General features: G+C 53.2%; 1 protein-coding gene across 1 annotated transcript in view; it reads left to right on the top strand.

Annotated features, from left to right (window-relative positions):
- Positions 1-10,745: 10,745 nt before the first annotated feature.
- The window catches only part of LIMK1 (LIM domain kinase 1), a 39,754-nt gene continuing 28,714 nt past the window's right edge, over positions 10,746-21,785 (top strand). The window contains exons 1-2 of the mRNA XM_030796675.1: positions 10,746-11,006; positions 12,716-12,812. Of these exons, the coding sequence (XP_030652535.1) occupies positions 10,952-11,006; positions 12,716-12,812 (152 nt within the window). The 5' untranslated portion in view covers positions 10,746-10,951. The remainder of the gene's footprint in view (positions 11,007-12,715; positions 12,813-21,785) is intronic.

Genomic DNA, 21,785 nt, shown 5'->3' with positions numbered 1-21,785 from the left:
GGTATGAGCCACCACATCTGGCCCAAAGCAATTCTTTCAAAGCATAAGTCAACTCGGGTCATGCATCTACTCGAAGTCCTGCAGTGGTTCCTGTCTCACTCAGAAATAAAGCCAGAGGCCTTTCTATGGCCAAGAAGCCCCTACTTGCATGGCAGCAGCTCTCCTGACCTCACATTCTGCTATTCGAGCCATGCGGTCGCCCTGGCCATTTTACTTTTCCTTGAGTGCAGCAGGTCACCCCACTGCCAGCCTTGGCATCTGCTATCTCTTCTGCCCAAAATGCCCTTCCCTCAGCTATCTGTGTTTCTGGCTCCCTCAACTGCTTCAGGTCTTGACTCAAGTGTCACCTTCTCAGAGGGTCCTACACTGACCCCTTTCTAAAATTGCAAATTGGGCTGGATGTGGTGGCTCGTGCCTGTAATCCCAGCACTTTGGGAGGCTGAGGTGGGAGGATAACTTGAGGCCAGGAGTTCAAGACCAGCCTGGGCAACACAGTGAGACCCCATCTCTATTTAAAAAATAAATAAAATTGCAAGCTGCACCATCTTCCCCTGCTCAGCACTCCCTCACCTGGCTCTACCTCTGTTTTGTGTTTTGTTTTGTTTTGTTTTGTTTTGTTTTTTGAGATGGAGTCTCACTCCGTCGCCCAGGCTGGAGTGCAATGGCACAATCTCACCTCACTGCAACCTCTACCTCCTGGGTTCAAGCAATTCTCCCGCCTCAGCCTCCTGAGTAGCTGGGATTACAGGCACCCACCATCATTGCCCGGCAAATATTTTTTGTATTTTTATAGAGACAGGGTTTGACCATGTTGGCCAGGCTGGTCTTGAACTCCTGACCTCAGGTGATCCGCCCTCCTTGGCCTCCCAAAGTGGTGGGATTACAGGCATGAACCACCGTGCCCAGCCTGTCTCTGCCTTCTTTGACTCCAGAGCACCTGTCACCATGTACAAAATATATTTTACTTCTTTGTTTTCTGTCTCTCCACACCAGACTGTAAACTCTAAGATGGGCACTGCTTTAAGAATAACACAGGCCAGACACAGTGGCTCATGCTTGCAATCCCAGCACTTTGGGAGGCCGAGGCAGGCAGATCACTTGAGGTCAGGAGTTCAAGACCAGCCTGGCTAACATGGCAAAACCCCATCGCTACTAAATATACAAAAAAAAAAAAAAAAAGAAAGAAAAAAAATTAGCTGGGTGTGGTGGTGCATGCTTGTAATCCCAGCTACTCCGGGGACTGAGGCAGGTGAATCGCTTGAACCCAGGAGGCAGAGGTTGCAGTGAGCCGAGATTGTGCCACTGCACTCCAGCCTGGGCAACAGAGCAAGACTGTCTCAAAAAAAAAAAAAAAATTTTTTTTTAAGGACCCTATCTCCAAATACAGTCATATGCTGCGGTATTGGAGTAAGTGCTTCGACATATAAATTTTGAGGAGACACACTTCCACCCCTAAGAGTTACCTCATGGAAAAAGGTCTTTGTAGTTGTGATTAAGTTAGGGATCTTGAGAGAGGGAGATTATCCTGCTGGGCCCTAAATGCTACATAGGTATTCTTATGAGAAGCTGGGGCTGGGCACGATGGCTCACACCTATAATCCCAACACTTTGGGAGGCCAAAGCAGGAGGATCACTTAAGCCCAGGAGGTCAAGGCTGCAGTGAGCTATGATTGTGCCACTGCACTCCAATCTGGGTGACAGAGTAAGACCCCATCTGAGGAGAAAAAATTGGAAAATCTAGATAAAATGGATAAGTTCCTAGAAAGCCACAGGCTGCCAAGACTGAATCATGAAGAAATAGAAAATAAGCATAGACCAATAATGAGTAAGGAGATTAAATCAGTAATAAAAATTCTCCCAACAGAGAAAAGCCCAGGACCAGATGGCTTCACTGGAGAATTCTAACAAACATTTAAAAAATTAACACCAATCCTCCTGAAACTCTTCCAGAAAACTGAAGAAGAGGGAACACTTCCAATCTCCTTCTAAGAGGCCAGCATTATTCTAATACCAAAGACACAAGAAAAGCAAACTACAGGCCAATATCCTTTATGAACATTGATGCAAAAATCCTCAACAAAATACAAGCGAACCAAATTCATAGCAGATTAAAAGGATTATACACCATAACCAAGTGGAATTTTTCCTGAAATGTTAGGATGTTTCAACATATGAAAATCAATCAGTGAAATATAACATATAAACAGAATGAAAGACAATTACATGATCATCTCAATTGCTGCAGAAAAAGCAGCAAGATCCAATACCCTTGCATGATAAAAAACATTCAACCAACTAGGAATAGAGGCAAACCACTTCAACCTAATAAAGGCTATAGATGAAAGCTCACAGCTAACATCATACTTAATGGTGAAAGACTGGGCTTGGAACGGTGGCTCACACCTGTAATCCCAGCACTTTGGGAGGCTGAGGCAGGCAGATCTCTTGAGCCCAGAAGTTCGAGACAAGCCTGGGCAACATGGCAAAGCCCTGTCTCTACAAAAAAATACAAAAATAAGCCGGGTATAGTGGCACATGCCTGTAGTCCCAGCTGTTCAGGAGGCTGAGGCAGGAGAATTGCTTGAGTCTGGGAGGCTGAGGCTGCAGTGAGCCGTGATCACGCCACTGCACTCCAGCCTGGAAAACAGAGTGACACCCTGTCTCGAAAAAAATAAAAAGGACTTAAAGCTTTTCCTCTAAGATTAGGAATAAGAAAAGGATGCCTACTCCTAGCACTTCTATTCAGCATAGTATTAGAAGCCCTAGTCAGAACAACTAGGCAAAAAAAAAAAAAAAAAAAAAAAAAAAAAAAAAAAAAAAAAAAAAAAAAGAAAGAAATTAAAGACATCCAAATTGAGAAGAAAGAAGTAAAATTATCTCTGTTCACAAATAACAGGCTCTTATATGTAAAAACTCCTAAAGATCGAACATGCACACAAAATTAGTTGGGTTTCCATATCCTCACAATGAACAATCTAAAAAGGAAATTAAGAAAACAATTCCAGGCCAGGCGCAGTGGCTCACGCCTGTAATCCCAGCACTTTGGGAGGCCGAGGCGGGTGGATCACAAGGTCAGGAGATTGAGACCATCCTGGCTAACATGATGAAACCCCATCTCTACTAAAAATACACAAAAAATTAGCCGGGCATGGTAGCGGGCACCTGTAGTCCCAGCTACTCGGGAGGCTGAGGCAGGAGAATGGCGTGAACCCGGGAGGCGGAGCTTGCAGCGAGCCAAGATCACACCACTGCACTCCAGCTTGGGGGACAGAGCGAGACTCCATCTCAAAAAAAAAAAAAAAAAAAGGAAACAATTCCATTTATAATAGCATCAAAAAGAATAAAATACTAGAAATAAACCTAACCAAGGAAGTGAAAGATTTGTACGCTGAAAACTGTAAAACATTGCTGAATTAAATTAAAGAAGACAGGTAAATATAAAAATTTACATCCATGTTCATGGATGGTAAGACTTAATTGTTAAGATGTCTATAGTACTCAAAACAATCTATGGTTTCAACACAATTGCTATCAAAGTTCCAATGGCATTTTTTGCAGAAACAGAAAATTTCATCTTAAACCTCATGTGAAATCTCAAGGGACTCCAAAGAGCCAAAACATTTTGAGAAAGAAGAACAAAGTTGGAGGACTCACACTTTGTGATGCCAAAACATATTACAAAGTTACAGTAACCCAAACAGTGTGATACTGGCATAATGACAGACAAACAGACCAACAGAACAGAATATTCATAATGGCCCAGAAATATTAATAAACCCTCGTGTATATGATTAAATGATATTTGACCAGATGCTAAGACCATTCAATGGGGAAAGAATAGTCTCTTCAACAAGCGATGTTGGTGGCTGGACACGGTGGCTCATGCCTGTAATCCTCGCACTTCTAGGAGGCCAAGGCGGGAGGATTGTTTGAGCCCAGGAGTTCAAGACCACCCTGAGCAACATAGTGAGATCCCATCTCTCTTTAAAAAACAAAAAACAAAACAAAAAAGCCAAATTGTGATGGGAAAACTGGATACCCACATACAAAAGAATAAAGTGGTCGGGCAGGGTGGCTGATGCCTGTAATCCCAGCACTTTGGGAGGCTAAGGCAGGCGAATCACAAGACCAGGAATTTGAAACCAGCCTGGCCAACGTGGTGAAACCTCATCTCTACTAAAAATACAAAAATTAGCTGAGCATGGTGGTGGGTGCCTGTAATCCCAGCTACTCAGCAGGCTGAGGCAGGAGAATCACTTGAACCAGGGAGGCAGAGGTTGCAGTGAGCTGAGATCATGCCACTGCACTCCAGCCTGGGTGACAGAGCAAGACCCTGTCTCAGAATAAAGTCTGGGGGCCAGGCGTGGTGGATCACACCTGTAATCCCAGCACTTTGGGAGGCTGAGGCGGGTGGATCACCTGAGATCACAAGTTTGAGACCAGCCTGGCCAACATGGTGAAACCCCGTCTCTACTAAAAATACAAAAATTAGCTGGGCCTGGTGTCATGCGCCTGTAAGTCTAGCCACTTGGGAGGCTAAGGCAGGAGAATTGCTTGTACCTGGGAGGCGGAGGTTGTGGTGAGCCGAGATCACGCCACTGCACTCCAGCCTGGGCAACAGAGCAAGACCCTGTCTCAAAAAAAAAAAAAAAAGTTCGATCCTTATCTTACACCATATACAAAAATTAACTCAGATTAAATAACTAAATGTAAAACCCAAAACTATAAAATGCCTAAAAGAAGACACAGCAAGTTGATTTCAGGATTGATTTCCAACAATCTGATTTCAGACTTCTGGCCTCCAGAACTGTGAGAAAATAAATGTCTGTTGTTTTCAGCCACGAAGTTTCTGGTAATTTTTCATAGCAGCCAGGAGAAACTGATACAGTACAATGAATAAGTAATAACTCTAATGCCAGGTAAATCAGTGCTATGAAGATAAAAAGCCAGGGAGGAGATAGTGACAAGGAATGTTACCACCCTAACTTAGGATGGTTAAGGGACCTGGCCTCAAGTCAAAAGCCCTGTAACAAACACGTACTTGGGAAGTTAGAACAGCAGAGAAGTGCACCACGATTTTTCTTTTTTTTTAATAAGAGAAAAGGGCCGGGCGCGGTGGCTCATGCCTGTAATCCCAGCACTTTGAGAGGCCGAGGCGGGTGGGTCACCTGAGGTCAGGAGTTCAAGACCAGCCTGGCCAATATGGTAAAATCCCGTCTCTACAAAAATGCCAAAAAAAAATTAGCCGGGGATGATGGCGGGCGCCTGTAATCCCAGCTACGCAGGAGGTTGAGGCGGGAGAATTGCTTGAACCCAGGAGGCAGAAGTTGGAGTGAGCCAAGATTGCACCATTGCACTCCAGCCTGGGTGACAGAGTGAGACTTGGTCTCAAGCAATCCTCCTGCCTTAGCCTCCCGAGTAGCTAGGACTACAGTCACGTGCCACCATACCTGGCTAATTTTTTTTTTGAGATGAGGTCTCACTATGTTGCCCAGGCTGGTTTCGAATTTCTGGCCTCAAGGGATCCTCCTGCCTTGGCCTCTCAAATGGCTGGGATTACAGGTGTGAGCTACCATGACTGACCATCATGATTTTAACAAAAATGACCAAGGAGAATAAAAATAAGGGCAAAGTAGTAGCCAGAGGCTAGGTCCCATAAGTGCAGAAGCAAGGACCTTAGGGTTAGAAAGCAAAGGAATGTCACACATGTTCAGAGGCTCTGCAGGATGACAGGGCGTAGGGACGTGACTTGGGAGGCTGTTGCTCTAAATACCTAACTAGGCCAAGAAGGAGGGAGAAGTGCTGGAATTCTGGATGTATTTTACATACAGAGCCAATAGGATTTGCCAATGGATCAGAGGCAGGGAGTCAAGAGAGGGAATGGGAGCAGTCACGCCATATAGTACACCTGTAGTTCCAGCAGCTAGGGAGGCTGAGATGGGAGGATCGCTTGAGCCTGGGAGGTCAAGGCTGAGGTGAGCTTTGATTGTGCCACTGCCCACCAGCCTGGGTGATAGAGGGAGAACTTGTCTCAAAAAAAAAAAATGCCTGTGAATTTAGCCTAAATTACTGGATGATGGTGGTGTCATTTACTGAGATAAGAAACACCTGGGGAGGAACCATCCGGGCACAAATTATGAGCTCTGACCTGGACATGTTAAGTATGAGGTCCCATTTGCCATCCAAGTGGAGATCCCAAATAGACATTCGGTTTCTTGTGTCTGCAGTTCGAGGAGAGGTCGGAGGAGTCACCAAGCCACGCGTCTGAGTGAGGTCACCCAGAGTGGGCGAGAAGTGAGCAGGCAGGGTCTGACAGCAGGGATCCCATGATGCCAGCCTGCTTTGCATGCTAGGACAGCTCAGGCTCTGGCCCTGCCTTCAACAACAGCCTTGGGTTCACGTTATGGCAGCATCCCCAAGGAGCCTCCTGCTTGTTACTGGCTTGTGTCCAGACAGGCACAAATTTGCAACTGGGCAATTCTAACCTCTAGAGTGAGTAAGCCATTCCCATGGGGCACTCAACTCCTCATAGAAAAAACTTTTATTGGCCAGGAGTGGTGGCTCACGCTGTAATCCCAGCACTTTAAGAGGCCGAGGTGGGATGATCACTTGAGGTCAGGAGTTCAAGACCAGCCTGGCCAACATGGTGAAACCCTATCTCTACTAAAAATACAAAAATTAGCCAGGCGTGGTGGCAGGCGCCTGTAATCCCAGCTACTCGGGAGGCTGAGGCAGGAGAATCACTTGAACCCAGGAGGCAGAAGTTGCAGTGAGCCAAGTTAGCGCCACTGCAGTCCAGCTTGGGCAACAGAGCGAGACTCCATCTCAAAAAAACAAAAACAAAACAAAAAACTTTTATCAGGCCGGACTCAGTGGCTCACACCTATAATCCCAGCACTTTGGGAACACAAACTGGAAAGGATCAGTTGAGCACAGGAGTTCGAGACTAGCCTGGGCAACATGGTAAGACCCCCATCTCTACAAAAGATAAAAATTAGCCAGACGTGGCGGTGTGTGCCTGCGGGCCCACCTACCCAGAAGGCTGAGGTGGGAGGATCACTTGAGCTCAGGATTTCGAGGCTGCAGTGAGCTATGATCGTGCCACTGCATTCCACCCTGTGTAACTGAGTGAGACCCTGTCTCTCTTAAAAAAAAAAAAAAAAAAAAAAAAGTCAAGAAATCCTTTTTGCAGCCAGGCGAGATGGCTCACATCTATAATCCCAGCACTTTGAGAGGCCTAGGCGGGTGAATCACCTGAGGTCAGGAGTTCGAGACCAGTCTGGCCAACCTGGTGAAACCCCGTCTCTCCTAAAAATACAAAAAATTAGCCAGGCATGGTGGTGCACACCTGTAATCCCAGCTACTTGGGAGGCTGAGGCAGGAGAACTGCTTGAACCCAGGAGGCAGAGATTGCAATGAGCTGGGATCGTGCCACTGCACTCTAGGCTGGGCAAGAAGAACAAACCTCCATCTCAAAATAAATAAATAAATAAAAATAAAAAGCAAAAATCCTTGTTGCTTTCAGCAAAAAAAATCTTGCATGAGCAATGTAACTGAATATTTCAGATCTGATGTTTCACCTGGAACTGCGGCTGACAAGGAGCTCCTACAGGGTGTGGACGTGCCAGCTCCATCTTTTCGCTCATCTGGATGTGTTAGCATCTTCTTCTTCTTTTTTTTTTTTTGTTTGTTTGAGACAGGCTGTACAGTGGCACAATCAGAGCTCACTAGAGCCTCCAAATCCTGGACTCAAGCGATCCTCCCACCTCAGCCTCCTGAGTAGCTGTGACTACAGGTGCACACCACCACACCCAGATATTTTTTTTTTCCGTAGAGATGTGAGGGGGTTTCACTATGTTGCCCAGGCTGGTCTTGAACTCCTGACCTCAAGCGATGCTCCCGGTTCAGCCTCCCAAAGTGCTGGGATTACAGGTATAAGCCACTGCACCCAGTCTGCATTATCTTCAATCTGTGCTTTCTTTTTTTTTTTGAGATGGAGTCTTGCTCTGTCACCAGGCTGGGGTGCAGTGGCGCGATCTCGGCTCACCGCAACCTCCAACTCCCTGGTTCAAGCGATTTTCCTGCCTCAGCCTCCCGAGTAGCTGGGATTGCAGGCACGTACCACCATGGCCAGCTAATTTTTGTATTTTTAGTAGAGACTGGGTTTCACCATGTTGGCCAGGATGGTCTCGATCTCCTGACCTCATGATCCACCCACCTCAGCCTCTCAAAGTGCTGGGATTACAGGTGTGAGCCACCACGCCAGGCCCAATCTGTGCTTTCTTTGCAGGAATTGTTTTCAGCTATGAGTCCATTCTGTGAGTGTTAATTTAGTCAAAACTGGATAACATCACTCAACCAAGCTGGCTCAGGCTCACAGCCCTTCCAGGCCACTGTGCACTTCTCTGCCCTGCACTGTGGGCACAGCATCAACACGGCCCTGCCCGCTGCATCCAGACGGGATTGGTTAACGGGAGGCAATGGAAGAATAAGAAGGGCGGGGGAGTCAGATCAGAATAGCCCTTCTGGGCCCTCTTCCCCATGAGTCTCCCAGAACTGGGGACCCCTCTTGCACAGCTCCTCTCAGGCAGGCCTCTCCTCCAGGGACCCCCTTGATGCCCCCTTACCCTGGGCTGGTAACTGCTGCCACCCCTCCAACTGTGCCAGTCCTTACTGATCTCCTTTAATCCCCCCTCCCCAGTGCATTGTAAACATCCCCTTTATCAAACTCTCCCCAGTTAGCCCCACTAAGTGGCACTTTCTGTTTCCAGCCAGGGTCCTGCCTGGTATATGCCCTACAGCCAAGTTACAAGCCTCTCATTCCCCTCTTTCCTTCCCCTCTTTTTCCCTCCCCATCTTTTTTGACAGGGTCTCTGTCACCCAGGCTAGAGTGCAGTGGTGCAGTCATAGCTCACTGCAGCCTCAATCTCCTGAGGTCAAGTATCCTCCCACCTCAGCCTCCCAAGTAGCTGGAACTACAGGCATGAGCCACCATGCCTGGCTAATTAAAAAAAAAAAAAGAGTCCGGGTGCGGTGGCTCACGCCTGTAATCCCAGCACTTTGGGAGGCCGAGGTGGGTGATCACCTGAGGTCTGGAATTCGAGACCAGCCTAACCAACATGGAGAAACCCCATCTCTATTAAAAATACAAAATTAGCTGGGCGTGGTGGCGCATGCCTGTAATCCCAGCTACTGCGGAGGCTGAGGCAGGAGAATGGCTTGAACCCGGGAGGCGGAAGTTGCTGTGAGCCGAGATCGCGCCATTGCACTCCAGCCTGGGCAACAAGAGTGAAACTCCGTCTCAAAAAAAAAAAAAAAAAAAAAGTTAGAAGAGACAGGGTTTCACTTCATTGCCTAAGCTGATCTCCAATTCCTGGCCCCAAGTGATCCTCCCACCTTGGGCTCCCAAAGTGCTGGGATTATAGGTGTGAGCCACTGTGCCCAGCCTTCTTTCTCATGAGAAATTAAAAATTCCGGCCAGGCGTGGTGGCTCACACCTGTAATCCCAGCACTTTGGGAAGCCGAGGTGGGTGGATCACCTGAAGTCAGGAGTTCAGGACCAGCCTGGCCAACATGGTGAAACCCCATCTCTACTAAAAAATACAAAAATTAGTCCGGCATGGTGGTGCACGCCTGTAATATTAGCTACTCGGGAAGCTAAGGCGGGAGAATTGCTTGAACCTCGGAGGTGGAGACTGCGGTGAGCCGAGATCCCGCAACTGCACTCCAGCCTAGGCAACAGAGCGAGACCGCATCTAAAAAAAAAAATCTAGTATTTTCTTCCCTCCCCACGTAATTGTTTTGCACCCAGGGGTGAGTGCCCCCCACTTTGCAGACATGCCTAGACCTCTCCTCACAAACATGACGGCTAGAGTTGGAGCTGGGCTAGCGCTGCCTCTTGTTCACTGGGTTCACGTGGGCACGTGGCTCCACTCGGGTCACTGCTTCCTGGGCAGAGGGATGACGTGGGAGGTAGACCTAGGGGGGACAGGGTTGCTTCCTGCCCATGTCCAGCATTCTAGAATTGTCCACATCTAGGTAGGGCGTTCCACCATCAGTGCTGGACCGGACCACCCAATTCCTTTGGACGCTTGACTCAGCCCAAACCAGTGCCCCCTCCAGGACCCTGGGCAGGGCAGCCCCAGCTCCAGGTAACCGGCACTGAGAAGAGTACACCTGTCACCGCCTGGCAGGGGCTCGCTCCTTTCTCCGGTGCTGCTAATTCGCGAGGCCTGAGACGCGCACCATCACCTTCCCCGGGCCCAGCCTGGCCTCAATGCAGGCCTCAGAGAGAGGGACAAAACCCGGCCCGCCTCCCTCCCCTCCCCAAGGCGACCACCAGTGTCCTGGGGGTCCACCAGGCCTCCTCCAGCTCTGGTCCGAGTTCCTGGCTGCAGCTTGTTTGGGTCTGTGAGGGCCTCCCGCAGGGAAGCAGAGGCCCCTTCTCTAGGCTCCTACATCCTCCTGGGATGCCCCAGCAGAGCGAGCGGGCCTCCGAGACAGCTGGGCCTCGCAGCTCCCAGCCGAGATCTGTCGCTGGGAGAAAGAAGAATGAATGAAGGGCGGAAGGGGCGGGGAGGGGCGGGGCGCGCCGGCTCGCGGCGCCCCCAGGCCAGGCCGCAGCGGGGCGTGGCCCCTGGAGGCGTGGCCTTGGGCGTGGGGCGGGGTTTCGGGTGGGGGCGGGGCCGCGCAGGGCCGTTCCCGCCGCCGGCCGCCCGCGCCCCGCCCCCGTGCCGCAGCTCGCAGGCCCCGCCTCGGTCCGCCCCTCCGCTCGCTCCCCAAGCCGCTGCGGCGCCGAGCCGGTTTCCCCGCCGGTGTCCGAGAGGCGCCCCCGGCCCGGCCTGGCCCGCGCCCTCCGCCCCCGCCTCCCTGGGCCGGCGGCGGTGGGCGAGCTCGCGGGCCCGGCCGCCCCCAGCCCCAGCCCCGCCGGGCCCCGCCCCCCGTCGAGTGCATGAGGTTGACGCTACTTTGTTGCACCTGGAGGGAAGAACGTATGGGAGAGGAAGGTGCGCGGGCCGCGGGGTGTGGGGCGAGGGCCTGGGGGGGTGCCCGGGGCAGCCTGGGGCACGGGAGGGGGCCAGGTCTGCCAGGAGGCCGCGCCCCTGCCTCCTCCGGGATGAGCTCGTCCTTCCGAAGCCCGCAGGCCCCTCCCTGTCCGCCTCCCGCCCGGGATCCCCCTCCCCGGCCTCCGGCGAGCTGCCCTCCTGAGGGTCTGGGGGGCCCCGGACCCTTTTCCTCCCCCCACTCCCGCCCGCGAAGGACTCCCAGGCACTGCACACCCTGCGCCGGCCTCCATCCGCGTGCTCTGTCCACCACCCGGGCCTCGCCCTGGGGCCACCCTTTATCCAGTCTCGGAAGAAAGAGCGGCTGGGGAAGCCGCAGCCCTGGGTCCCAGTGGCCGCCGGGCGCCTGCCCGCATCCGTGACCTTGAGCCAGGCGCTGACTTCCTGGGCCTCAGTTTCCCCTTCTGTACATTTGGAAACTGGGTAGTTGCCCCCCGGTATCGGTGATTGGGGGCCAGATGGGTAGAGTGGAGATAGGCGTCCAGGAAGCCGGAGGCCATGTACTGCGGGACCCTCATCCACTCTCCCTGTCCGTGCCCCAAACCCGGTGCCTGCCGTCAGTCTTGGCTGGGAGCATGACTCATCCTAACCTCCTCTTTAGCCCCTTCTCCCTCACTGGGGCCCAAGGCGCAGTACTGCACTGCAATTAGCGTTCAAGGACTCCCCCCAGACCCCCAGCCTAGGACAGGGTCTGGGGGCCCCTCCTTGGATCTTCTTCGCTGACCTGTCACATAGATCCACCTGGCCCCAAGGCAGGGCCTGACTCCGCACCTCCCCCTGCCACCAACTCTTCCTAGGCCCATGAAAACCTGATTGGGGTAGGGGTCCACCTTCCTGTAGCCCCTACCTACCTAAGGTACCTGCATCTTCACAGAAGGGCAGGCTGTTGTGGCCTTGGGACCTAGCTATGTGACTGGGCAAGCCATGCCATCTCTGGGGCTCAGTCTCCCCTTCTGTACAGTGGGGAGGGGCAGGTCTGGGGCATTTTCCAGGGCCCACCAGTTCCAAGGGTGCCAGGCCCCAAGGATGACTAAGCATGCCTGTGCCTGGCTAGAGGAGGTGCCAGGCCTCCCTGGGACAGGTGTCTGGGAGTACCCAGCTCTGCAGCCCCTTCCCCTCGCCAAGCCAGGGCATTCATTGCCAAGGATCTGTTAGGGCCGGCACCTCCAGGCTTCCTGCCCTTGACCTCCCAGGTGGCTTCAGCCCAAGATGCACTAATCCAGCCCTGTCCAGTCCCTGCCTTTGAAGGGCCCTCTTAGTACTTCTTCCTGGGCAGGAGAGGGAGGAAAGGAGGCTGTGATAGGAATGTCACCCACTGCCTTATCCCTAAAGCCACTGCTTCCTTTCTCCCCATTTACCTTGCCAGACCCAATGCTATAGCGGGAGGATGGACCTGATCCTCCTCCTAGGCTGGTACATAGGGAAACAGGGCCAGAGAGGCTTGGCAACCTAGTCAGTATCTCAGCAAGACTCAGGCCAGCGCCCTTTCTTCTCCTGTTTGGCACAGCGACTGCCCTGCCTGGGCCCTGCATGTGTGCAGTGTGCGAGGATTGGTGCAGGTGTAGGTACATGTGGGGTGGGCAGGGCAGGCTGGGCCTGCACCAGATCACACCTCCTGAGAACGCTTCCCAACTCACTTCCCACCCCTGCAGGAAGCGAGTTGCCCGTGTGTGCAAGCTGCGGCCAGAGGATCTATGATGGCCAGTACCTCCAGGCCCTGAACGCGGACTGGCACGCAGACTGCTTCAGGTAGGGTGGGGTACCCAGGGCCTGTGTTGCCCTAAGCAAGGCCTGCCAGAGAGGACAGGCTGGTCAAGGAATGGGAGAGGCCGGGGTATGCCTCCTGGTGCCGTCCCCCGTTGTGACTTCGTGGCTTCAATTTACCATTTATGACATGAGGTGTTTTGACTAGAAAATCCCTACAGGCCTTCCTGTTGTCATTTTATTTATTTATTTTTTTTCTTTTTGAGACGGAGTCTTGCTCTGTCACCCAGGCTGGAGTGCAGTGGTGCGATCTTGGCTCATTGCAACCTCTGCCTCCTGGGCTCAAGCAGTTCTCCTGTGTCAGCCTCTGGAGTAGCTGGGATTATAGGCGTGCACTACCATGCCCAGCTAATTTTTGTATTTTTAGTAGAGACGGGGTTTTGCCATGTTGGCCAGGCTGGTCTCAAACTTCTGACCTCAAGTGATCTTCCCACCTCAGCCTCCCAAAGTGCTGGGATAACAGGCATGAACCACCGCTCCTGGCCTCATTTTATTTTATTTTATGTATTTTTCTTTTTTTGAAATGGCCTTGCTCTGTTGCCCAGGCTGGAGTGCAGTGGTGCCATCTCGGCTCATTGCAACCTCCATCTCCCGGGCTCAAGTGATCCTCCTAGTTCAGCCTCCCGAGTAGCTGGGATTATAGGTGTACACCACAATGGTCAGCTAATTTTTTAAACTTTGTATAAAGACAGGGTCTCACTATTGAGACCCAGGCTGGTCTTGAACTCATGACCTCAAGCAATCCTCCTGCCTTGGCCTCTGGAAGTGCTAGGCTTACAGGCGTGAGCTAACGCCTTGGCCTCTGTTGTCATCCTATATCTCTGAGATCTAAATCTTAGAGAGGATGGGAGAGACCTCCAATTGAGCCAGTGCCTGCAGTTCAGCCCCCTGCTGGCACCCAGACAGGGGGAAGAGTTGGAAGGAATGTCCCTCCTGCCTTCTGGGTGTTCATGCTCTTGCAGGGAGGGAAGACAAACCAGGCCTTGAGGGAAACCAGGCCACCCTCAGTGTCTTCCAGGCTGCTTGCGAAGATGCATAACCCAGTCACACCAGCCCCAGCCTCCAGACACACATCCACAGGTAGGAAGAAAGTAGGGTCAGGGTTGTGGTGGAGGATAAAGAGTACATGAGGACCTGAAGGTCACCCAGTAGGGACCATCCTGAGAAGCCAGGAGCAGGGGTCTACCTGCCTTGAGCCAGAGCAGGGCCAGAGCAGGGGTCTCAAAAGATGTGAGATTTCCTGGGTAGAAAAGTAGAGTGGAGGTGGGGCGTGGTGGCTCACACCTATAATCCCATCACTTTGGGAGGCTGAGGCAGGCAGATCACTTGAGTTCAGGAGTTCGAGACCAGCCTGGGCAATATGGCAACACCTTGTCTCCACCAAAAATACAAAAAATTAGCTGGGCATGGTGGCACACACCTGTAGTCCCAGCTACTCCAGAGGCTGAGGTGGCAGAGTTACTTGAGCCCGGGAGGTGGAGGCTGCAGTGAGCTATGATCGCACCACTGCACTCTAGCCTGGGCAACAGAGCGAGACCCTGTCTCAATTTTTAAAAAAGAAAGAAAGAAAAACAAATGGAGTGGGAGAGAATTATAGGCATAGTCACCCAACAGCAAGATTCAGGGGAGAAGACTCCATAAGAGGGTAGAAGGTGAAGCTGGGATGCCCAGCAGGGGTCAAGATATCCACCACCAGGACTTTATTTTAGGCTTCTGCCTTGGTTTATTTTTTGGTTTTTGGTTTTTTTGAGACAGTCTTGCTGTGTCGCCCAGGCTGGAGAGCAGTGGTGCGATCCCGCCTCACTGCAACCTCCGCCTCCCAGGTTCAAGCGATTCTCCTGCCTCAGCCTCCCGAGTAGCTGAGATTATAGGTGTGCACCACCACGCCCAGCTAAGTTTTGTATTTTCAGTAGATAGGGTTTCGCCATGTTGGCCAGGCTGGTCTGGAACTCCTGACCTCAAGTGATCTGCCCGCCTCAGCCTCCCAAAATACTGGGATTATAGGCATGAACCACTGCACCCAGCCTCACTTTGTTTTTTTGTTTTTTCTTTTCTTTTCTTTTTTTAGAGACAGGGTCTTGCTGTGTCACCCAGGCTGGAGTGCAGTGGCGAGATCATAGCCCACTGCAGCCTCCAGCTCCAACTGGTCCAAGCAATCCTCCCGACTCGGCCTCCCAAAGTGCTGGGATTACAAGCATAAGCCACCGTGCCCAGCCTGTTTTTTCTTTTTTAGGAATAACGTCTAACGTTTTCTAACATTCAGTAAGGGACAACCCCTGTTCTAAGCACTTTGCATAGTTAGATATTAGTGCTGTCTTTGTTTTGTTAGAGAGAAAATTGGGACACAGAGAGGTTAATTCTCTTGATGAAAGTCACACAGCCAGTGAGTGAAATGAACACACTCGGTGTGGCTGAACGGAGACAGACATCATGCCCTGGGGTTCTGCATCAGGTGCTCAGAAGGAGGCCTTCGGGGGGCAAGAGGGCTCTCAACAGGCAGAGAAAACCATCTGCACAGCGGTGGGACGGTGCGGACTGCTGAGGGAACAGGAACAATTCACTTGGAAGGAACAGAATAAGTTGAGGGATCCAACAAGAAACAAAGTTGAGACTGATTCGTGAAGGGCCTAGAATGCCAAGATAAGGAGCTTCAGAAGTCAGGATGGGCAAGGTGGCTCACTCCCGTAATCCCAGCACTTTGGGAGGCCGAGGCAGGCGGATCACTTGAGCCCAGGAGTTCGAGACCAGCCTGGCCAACGTGGTGAAACCCCCGTCTCTACTAAAAATTCAAAAATTAGCCAGGCGTGGTGGCACATGACTGTAATCCAACCTACTCGGGAGGCTAAGGAAGGAGAATCACTTGAACCTGGGAGGCGGAGGCTGCAGTGAGCTGAGATCACGTCACTGCACTCCAGCCTGGGTGACAGAGCGAGACTCCATCTCAAAAAAAAAAAAAAAAAAAAAAGTCAGAAGGGAGCCGGCAGAAAGCCGGGGAGGGACTGGGGTGACCTGCTGTTGAAGAATGCCATCCCAGTGGGCTGGTGGTGGTATCTAGGCAGGGAAGGGACTGTCCCAGTAACTCAAGAGTCCGAGCTCACAGGACCTGACCTGGGACAGTGACTGAGGATGGAGAGAATTTCAGGCAGAAGGGACAGTTTTTGCTGAGTATTTGTCATATTGGCTACCATGCATTGAGCACTCTTCATGCTAATTTGTTAAATCTTCATCATAACTCTATGAGGGACTGTATGTGCCCAGTTTGCACGGGAGAAACAGAGACTCCGTGCAATCAAGTGCCTCGCTGAAGGTTGTAACATCTAGAGCTGGGACTCAAACCTTCTCACTCCACATCGCCACAGAGTAGGAAAGGCAGGGGCTGGCGGTGGCACATGCCTATAATCCCAGCCCTTTGGGAGGTGGAGGCGGGTGGATCTCTTGAGCCCAGGAGTTCGAGACCAGCCTGGGCAACATAGCGAAACCTCATCTCTACAAAAAAATTAGCTGAGCGTGGTGGTGGTGCCTGTAATCCCAGCTACTCAAGGGCGCTGACATGGGAGGGTTGCTTGAGCCTGGGAGGTGGAGGTTGCAGTGAGCTGTGATCACACCACTGCACTCCAGCCTGGGTGACAAAAAAAGAAAGAAAAAGAAAGAAAGGAAGGAAGGAAGGTAGGAAAAGAAGGAAGGGAGGGAAGGAAGGAAGGAAGGAAGGAAGGAGGCAGGGGCTTTGGGGAGGGCGTGGGCACTGGCGAATGGCAGGGTGGAACCTGAAGCCATCTGGTTTTCTAACCTGGGCCCTGGGGAGGTGGTGGTTTGTTGACTCCGATGGAGTTGGGGGTCAGGTTGGGGAGGAGACAGGCTCATCTGTGTTGAGCTGGAGGGGACATGGGCTATCCAGGGTGGCTATGCCCTGCCCAGAGCTAGCCATGGGAGCCTGAGTCCAGTTGGAGGTAGGAAAGTCAGAAAAAACGGCCCCCTCGGAGCTGGCCCTGAGATGGTGAGTGGGATTTGTGATGGGGCCAAGACGAATGAAGGGAAGAACTTTGGGGACCCCTGTGTCTGTGGTGAGTGGGGAGATGGAGCCTTGGGTGATGGAGAGAGGGTCAGGAGTACAGCCACAGAAGCCACAGGAGGGAAGCCGTGATACAGGATGGGTGTACCTGGCTTTGGAGCGGCCTGCCCAAAATCACTCACCAGGAGAGGGGTGAGTCCCCAGGTCAGGGCAGTAAGGAGGAGACATGTTTGTGCTGTCCCTGGTGTAGTGAAACACAAGAAAGAGGCCAGGTGCAGTGGCTCATGCCTGTAATCCCAGCACTTTGGGAGGCCAAGGCAGGTGGATCACCTGAGGTCAGGAGTTTGAGACCAGCCTGGCCAACATGGTGAAACCCCATCTCTACTAAAAATATAAAAATTAGCCGGGCATGTTGGTGGGTGCCTGTAATCCCAGCTACTCAGGAGGCTGAGGCAGAAGAATCGCTTGAACCCGGGAGGCAGTGATTGCAGTGAATCAAGATCGCGCTACTGCACTCTAGCCTGGGTGACAGAGCAAGATTCCATCTCAAAAAAAAAAAAAGTCTCGCTATGGGGGAAGATCCACTGGAAGTAAGAGCCATGGCTTCTACCTCGTGGCTTGTGGGTGTGATACTCCCAACAGTCCCCAAAGCTGGTGGTCCTCACCGCATGACAGTGAGCAAAGCAGCTCAGAGGGGGTCACTGCTCACCTGGGTGCATGACTGACCACAGCCAGGCTGGCTCTCAGTGGGATGCCCAAGGTGCTAGACTCTGCTTAGTCTCCCTCGGGCCCTGGGCTTGAGGCATTGGGCCCGGCCCAGACCTCATTTCATGCACTAAGACCTTTGTTCCAGGGCCCCTCACCCCTCTGAAGGTGTTCGGGAAGGAGCAATGTGATAAGGCCATGAGGGGTCTACAGCCTCCAGCCCCACTGGGGAGGTGACCAGTGATTTCCGCCTTCCTGGCCCCTCTGCGTGCCCCTCCCAGTGGAACTTCCTAAGGTCCCTGAGTCAGTCACTTGCAAATAATTATGGCGCGCCCTCTCTGCATTAGGCCCCTCTCACGACAACCCAGGAAGGGTTGCTATTTATTTATTAAAGCAGTTTTTTTTTTTGAGACGAGTCTCGCTCTGTCGCCCAGGCTGGAGTGCGGTGGCGCAATCTCGGCTCACTGCAAGCTCCGCCTCCCAGGTTCACGCCATTCTCCTGCCTCAGCCTCCCAAGTAGCTGGGACTATGGGCGCCCACCACCACACCCGGTTAATTTTTTTTTTTTTTTTTTTGTATTTTTAGTACAGACGAGGTTTCACTGTGTGAGCCAGGATGGTCTCAATCTCCTGACCTCATGATCCACCCACCTCAGCCTCCCAAAGTGCTGGGATTACAGGCGTGAGCCACTGCACCCGGCAATATTAAAGCGATTTTAAGGCCAAGCCTGGTAACTCATGCCTGTAATCCCAGCACTTTGGGAGGCTGAGGCAGGAGGATTGCTTGAGGCCAGGAGTTTGAGATCAGCCTAGGTAACATAGTGAGACTCCATCTCTACAAAAAAATTAGCCAGGCGTGGTGGTGCGTACTTGTAGTCCCAGCTACTCAGGAGGCTGAGATGGGAGGATCACTTGAACCTAGGATGTTGAAGCTGCATTGAGCTGTGATCACACCACTGCACTCTGGCCTGGGCAACAGAGCGAGACATTGTCTCAAATTTTTAAAAAGCAATTTTACAAATGAGGTGCAGAGTTCAGTCACTTGCCAAAAGTCTCACAGCGTGTGAGGAGTAGAATCAGGACTCGAACTGAGGCAGCCTGGCTTCAGAGCCTACAGTGTAACCACAGCTTAGTCCCACACCTCCCAGACCAACAGGGTCCCTGCCTTCTAGTGGGCGAGACACTCAGTGAACAAATGTAATGTCAGGTTCTGGGGAACTACACTCTCAGGAAGTGATGTTTAAGGGACAGAATTGAAGGGAGCAGTGTTTAGAGGATGTCGGGCGTGGGGGGTGGTGCATGTGCAAAGGCCCTGGGGTGGGAATGTGCTTGGCACAACTGAGGACCACAAAGCCAGCGTGCGGGAGTGCAGTCAGTGGCCAGGGGTGCATAGAGCCTTGTGCGCCCCGTGGAAGGTGCCGTTGGCTGTGCAGCTTTTTTTTTTTTTTTTTGAGACAGAGTCTCGCTTTTGTTGCCCAGGCTGGAGTGCAGTGGCGTGATCTCAGCTCACCGCAACCTCCACCTCCCGGGTTCAAGCGATTCTCCTGCCTCAGCTTCCCAGTAGCTGGGACTACAGGCGCACACCACCACACCTAGCTAATTTTTGTGTTTTTAGTAGAGACAGGGTTTTACCATGTTGGCTAGGCTGGCCTCGAACTCCTGACCTCAAGCGATCTGTCTACCTCGGCCTCCCAAAGTGCTGGGGTTACAGGCATGAGCCACTGCTCACAGCCAGCTGTGCATCTTTGAATGTCATAACGTGAGCGTCTGAGAGCTGCTCCTGTCCCCTGGCCCCTGCTCTGAAAGTCTCACGCTGATAGGACAGACAGGGTCATAAGTGCTGTGATGGGGGCTGCAGGCTGCTGGAGGGCTCAGCCGGGACCAGATGCTGCCTCTCTTTGTAGAGTGGAACAATTGCTGCAGGCCCATGGGACCTCTGGTATTAGCCCTGAGGGTTATCACTCCGGGGCCTGTCCCTTTCTCTGTTCTGACCTCCCAGGCCCTTGCAGGCACCGCCCCCTTGCAGGCACCGCCTCCCGGAAGGTTATGACCAGGCTTGGACTGGTCCAGGCTTCCCTTTGGCTCAGATACCGCCTCTGCGAGGTACCCTACAGGAAGCCTCCAGTGCACAACCCCCAGAGCTGCTGCAGCCCTGGTAGCATCTCTTTGGCAGCTGGGTGGGCTGGCCCTGGGCAAGGAGGGCTGAGCATGCTGCTGGCCTGTGGGGTTGAAGCAGCGGCGGGATGCAACCTCCCTTTCTTCAGGAGACCTTTTTGGCGAGGACAAACTGTCCATAGGAAGTCGACCTCTGTTCCCTTGGGGGCAGCAGTGGAAGAGGCAGCTGCTTTTGAGCTTGTTCCTGTCCCCAGAGAAGCCTGAGGCCTTCAGTACCGTTACCAGGGCCAAGGCTGAGGAGCCTACAGTGTGTGTTCAGGACTGAGGGCCAGGGATGAGCCACAGCCTCCCTGCCTGGGGTCCAAGCCTAGATCGCTCGCTCCCCACCCGCACCAAAGCCCAGGCAAAGGGTGCTTCAGCCACTTCCTGTTGCAGGCTCAGACCAAGTCCCCTGGCACCCACGCGGCTGCATCCTCCTCCTGTGCGCTGCAGCCACGCTGGCCCCACCCTCTGCAGCCTCCAATCCTGAGCTCCTGAGGGAGGATGGGGAAGCGGCTGGTCTGGCCACCCCTGCCCTCCCTTAGACCTCCAGAGTCCCCAGTGTAGCCACAGAGGATGCTGTTGGCTTCAGCCCCAAGAAGACGCCGCTTCCTCCAGAGGACTAAGTAAGTGGGAATCCCCCTCCCTACTTGTCCCGGGCCCCAGGCAGGACCCCTGGTGTAAGGCCTGGGGCTGGAAGCCCACCCACCTAGGTCCAGGCTCTGGGGCAGAACTGAAACTCCTTGGTCACCATCGGCTGCTGTCTGGGAGCAGGCCACTGCCAAAGCTTCGGGCCCTTCCAGGACAGTCTCCCCATGAGGCCGGTCCTCCACCTGCTGTTTCTTCACACCTGGTGGCCAGGGATGTGGCCCTGGGTAGATCGATGATTCCACTCCTGTCATTACGGAAGCCACTGCTGTCTCCCAGCCCAGCCAGCCACCTGGGCTGCAGAGCACCCCTTTCATGCCCTCCGAGTGCCTCCCCCTTCTCCTGCCCCAGCCTCGCTTTGTCCTACCCTGCTCTCAGGGAGGGGTACCCTGGAGTGGGGCCAGGGCATGGCTCTCCTCCGAGGGAGTTCCTCTCTGGCTGGCCCCAGGGCAGCTCTGCACAGCCTCAGTACCTGGCGCACCTCCCTTGACATCCTTCTTAGGGACAGTCAGGCACTCTGTGTGGGGCACTCAAGAGAGCCAGGCCCGTCAGCCTCTAGCTCCTGCCAGAATGCAGGCCTGAGGGGTGAGGGGCAGGGCAGGGGCAGGGACAGGAACTCCTGCGTGCTCTCCATCCACAAAGGTTCACTGAGGCCCTGAGCCCCAGCCACTGAGCCACCAAGTCAGCCCGGGCCAGGCCTGGGTGCCCTGTCTGCAATGGAGGCAGAGATGGGGTCTCAGGGTGGTTCTGAGGATGCTGGGTGCACAGCGGGGGCCTCGCCGGCAGGAATCGCTTATGCTTTCTTCTGGGCCAAGCATTGTGGATGCCCAGCCTGGGGCCACGGGGAGCTGGCAGGTCAGTGGCAGACACTGGTGGGCAGACCTAGTGTCTGGTAGAACAGGCATCAAGGAAGTGGTGACCGGAGGGGAAGCCAAGCGCACTCAAACCCTCGGGTGAGTCATCACCACCGGGTCTTTCACAGCTGCTGAAAGTGAGCAACAGTGATGAAGGTTTGTGAGTTTCTGCGTGAGCGAGTGAATGGACCAGTCGCAATTTCCAGGCTGCGGAAGAGCGTTCCCTCCCCGGGATGGGGACACTTGGTTACAGCAGTTCCTAATCCCCCACCCACCCACCGCCCACTGCAGAGGCATGCGGGGGCCCTGCTTCCTGCAGGCAGGAGTGAGGGGCACTCCTGTGATGTGGCACCCCTGTGACCGAGGTCATGTGTGATCAGTGTAAGGGCAGGAAGCGGGTCATTGGTCTGCACCGGGCGTGGGGGCTTCCATGAGGGCAGGACCCAAAGTCGGCCTGGCCTTCCGGCTGCAGCACTCCTTTCGAATTAGGTTAGAGCCCCGGGACAGGAGGTGCCCTGGGGGCCACTCCCCTCACCGCCTTCCCTCCTGCTGTGCACCGAGTGGGGGCAGTGACCCTGACGTCGTGTCT

The sequence above is a fragment of the Nomascus leucogenys genome, chromosome 17 (genome assembly GCF_006542625.1).
Source record: "Nomascus leucogenys isolate Asia chromosome 17, Asia_NLE_v1, whole genome shotgun sequence".
Taxonomy (NCBI): Eukaryota; Metazoa; Chordata; class Mammalia; order Primates; family Hylobatidae; genus Nomascus; species Nomascus leucogenys.
Note: the sequence above shows the minus strand (reverse complement) of the source record. Positions and strands in the feature narration are given on the sequence as shown.